The sequence below is a fragment of the Octopus bimaculoides genome, chromosome 19 (genome assembly GCF_001194135.2).
Source record: "Octopus bimaculoides isolate UCB-OBI-ISO-001 chromosome 19, ASM119413v2, whole genome shotgun sequence".
NCBI lineage: Eukaryota > Metazoa > Mollusca > Cephalopoda > Octopoda > Octopodidae > Octopus > Octopus bimaculoides.
Window position 1 is genome coordinate 52031424 of NC_068999.1, and position 3411 is coordinate 52034834.

General features: G+C 32.8%; 1 protein-coding gene across 3 annotated transcripts in view; it reads left to right on the forward strand.

Moving 5' to 3' along the window:
* Positions 1 to 3411, forward strand: part of LOC106874693 (leukocyte elastase inhibitor) — a 20254-nt gene that overhangs the window by 1935 nt on the left and 14908 nt on the right. For 2 of the 3 annotated variants that reach the window (XM_014922872.2, XM_014923652.2), the window contains exons 2-3: positions 259 to 393; positions 3250 to 3387. In XM_014922872.2, the coding sequence (XP_014778358.1) occupies positions 3318 to 3387 (70 nt within the window). In that variant the 5' untranslated portion in view covers positions 259 to 393; positions 3250 to 3317. The remainder of the gene's footprint in view (positions 1 to 258; positions 394 to 3249; positions 3388 to 3411) is intronic. The other variant, XM_052974863.1, reaches the window with a different exon arrangement.

The following is a 3411-nucleotide window of genomic DNA, read 5'->3' on the forward strand; positions in this document are numbered from 1 at the left end:
TGTGTGTGTGTGTGTGTGTGTGTGTGTGTGTGTGTATTTATGAATACCTTGATGCGTGAATAAACTGTCGAATTTTAGCATATTTTAAATAAATAAATGACGAAATAACAATTTGCTATGTTTATACACAGCGTGTTAGACGTGCATTTTTGATAGATTTCTGAAATACTAGTAAGAATATTATTTTGATAGTGCCTTCTATATATAAAAGTTAAGCAAACCTTCAGAAAAATTTTGAAAATCTTGTATTTTATTCAGAAACGGTGGTTAATGTTGACCGTATATTAGTGTGTTTTGGTATCAAATACGGATGCATCCGGTTTAGCTGCCACCCGTTGTTATTGGGTGCTAACCGGATTCAAAAGAACGTGTGGTTGTAACTCTACAAGAAAAGTGAGTTTTGTTTATTTATTTTTTATGTTAGTAAGGAATACTTAAATGCGAGAAAAAAATAATACTTTGGTTACTTTGCTGTTCATTTTATATTTAAAACTACTTGTATGACAGGTTTAAGAAATCAACAGGAAGACACCTCCGTTGTGAACCTGTCATTTGAGCAATAAAGACAGGGCGTAGTAACAGGTGAATGATTTGCTAAGGTGAAGCACTAGATTTGTATCTATCTGTGGATTATTTATCTCAATTACGAACTCTCAGTACAGTGATCAAATAAAATTTTCCAACTCATCACTGGGATTTGGCTTAAACCAGTTTTAGACGCAAAGTTTCAAAATAATTTGTTTTCCATTTCTTTTTACCAAGGATATTATTGTGTGTGTGTGTGGCTGCGTAGCAACAAGTTCACATCTCAACCACATGGTTCCAGGTTAAGTCCCGCAGTGGCACTTTAGCAAGTTGCTTCTACTATAGCCTTGGGTCAACCAAGGCCTTGTGAGAAGATTAGGTAGATGGAAACCAAAAGAAGTTGCATTGCGTGTATATATATATAATAAATAATAATATATATATATATATAGCGTCATCATCGTTTAATGTCCGTTTTCTTTGCTGACATAGGTTGGACAGTTTGATAGGTCTGGAAAGCCAGCGGCTGCACCAGACTCCAATCTAATCTAGCAAAATTTCTACAGCTGGATGCCCTTCCTAAAGCCAACCACTCCAAGTGCTTGAAATGCAGTGTATATGTATATATATATACATACATATATACATACATACATATATATATATATATATATTTAAAGGGTAAAGGACAAAGACACCCTTCAGTCACAAATGACCAATGTAACTGCACCTAGAAGTTCCCCTCCAAAGTGCAAGTCTGGCCAATGTTGTTTATGGAAGACCAGCAGTTGTTCATGCATACCAGTCTTCAATCTCCATGCCATCAACGTTGTCCAAAGGAAAGGCAAAGGCTGGTATGGCTTGGCTGCCAGTGACATCACAACTCATTTCTGTAGCTGAGTGAACTGGAGCTATGTGAAATAAAGCATCTTGCTCTCAAGAACACAATACACAGCCTGGTCCAAGAACTGAACTCACAATTTCATTATGTGTGTATGTGTGTGTGTGCTTGTGTATGTGTGTAAGTGTATGAACAAATATATATCATCATCATCATCATCATATATTCTTTATTTCATAATTGTAAGAGTTAGACTGTTGATTCATTGGACCATTTATTCTTTCTACAGCTTGCCATTTAACTGTGACTTAATTTAGGTTATATGTATGTATGTATGTATGTATGCATGTATGTGTGTGTGTGTGTATGTATACACATATCAAGTTTATTTTCCTTCTGTTCAACAAACTAGTGCAAATAGAGATGTGTGTCATATTCAGTGATATATAGCAATGCAGCTATAAAAATGAGTCATTTGATTTCACAGACATCGTACTTCTTTATTTCTAAGAGATATTAATTCATGACAAAAGAATCAGTACCATTGACCTACTTTAAATTCTTTTTTGTTTTCTTTTGTTTTTTCTTCACTAACAATGGACCTCTCGGAAATGGCTAACGCTTTGTCTTGCCCACAGTAAACAATTGATATTTCAAAATATTCTGTATTCACTGTTGTTATAAATAGCTTGATGTCCAAAGATTAATCTTCCTTAATAATGAACTTGAAGGTTGTGCATTAGTAAAGTATTAAACTTGAAACTTATCTCTTTGGAGATAGTAAAAAAAAGCTACTTCAGAATGGAACAAATTCAGAAAACATTAAAGATAGATAAGTTTTTCATTGAAAATAGTTGAAATCTCACTCAAATAACACCAGGTCATCACAAAAAAAGGAAGTATGTATATCAAACAATGTTGTAGAAATTCCATGTCTGAATAAAAAAATTTTTTTTAAAGGATGGTGTTTACATATGAAATGCCTTTCATTTGTAATTAATTAAGTGAGAAAAAGGCAGTCACATGATTTTTGAACCAGCACCATGAATGGTGGTCCTATACATGTAAAAGTTTGTCTTTGAGAAAAATTTTCTGATCGTAACATACTTTCTGATAAACTGATGTATTCTTGAGAGCAAGATGCAGTAAATAAAGACTTACAAAATAATTTAATCTCAATGTTTGTCATAGAACAAAACCTGCTAAATGCATCCTAAGGTTCCACATTTTTTTGCTTGTTTGTTTCTTTGGTCCCAATTTTAAGCCAATCGCTGTCTTTGTTACCAATTGACCTATGAATGTTTCCTCTTTACATGGGCTAATATACTGAAATTACTTTCACAAAGTAGCAAGTACCTAAACAGGTGTTGTTATTACAACTATGTAAGCTGGTATTTTGTCACTAATGTTCCTGAAAATGCCAGGTGTAGTCAATTGAAATAGACAAACAAACAAATAAATAGATGAATAAAAATGCAGACGTATGTTTTCTTCCATTTGAAATACTTTAGATGTTAAGTAGACAACTACAAGACTATAAATAATTCTTACAATGGAATTTACCTCACAATGAATTAGTTTTAGTATTTAATTTCTTTGTGTCTTCATCGTCATCATCATCATCATCATCACTATTGTCACAACCACAACAAGCAGCAGCAGCATAATCTCCTTTCTTTAAGTTGAAGCAGTTTTTCCATTGGTCATTTTTGTATCTTTCCACATTGCTTTTAAAAGTCACTTTTAGTTAAGTCCTAACAGTATTTTCCTAAAACTTGGATATCAGTAACAAACAGCTATTTTGAAACAATCTTACTGTTGTTGGAGTCATTAATTTAAAAAAAAATAATTCCTTTATTTTCTTTTTTTTTTTTTATAATTAGCAATACCAAGACTAAATTACCATTCCTTTACATGGTGGTCATTTTAAAAGTTTAACTGCTACCCAGACATGGCAAGAATAATCACAGGTTTTCTATTCTTGGCTGTCTTATTTTGCATGTCACAACAAACAGTTTCAGGTAAATATCTCTTCATTTTTTTTT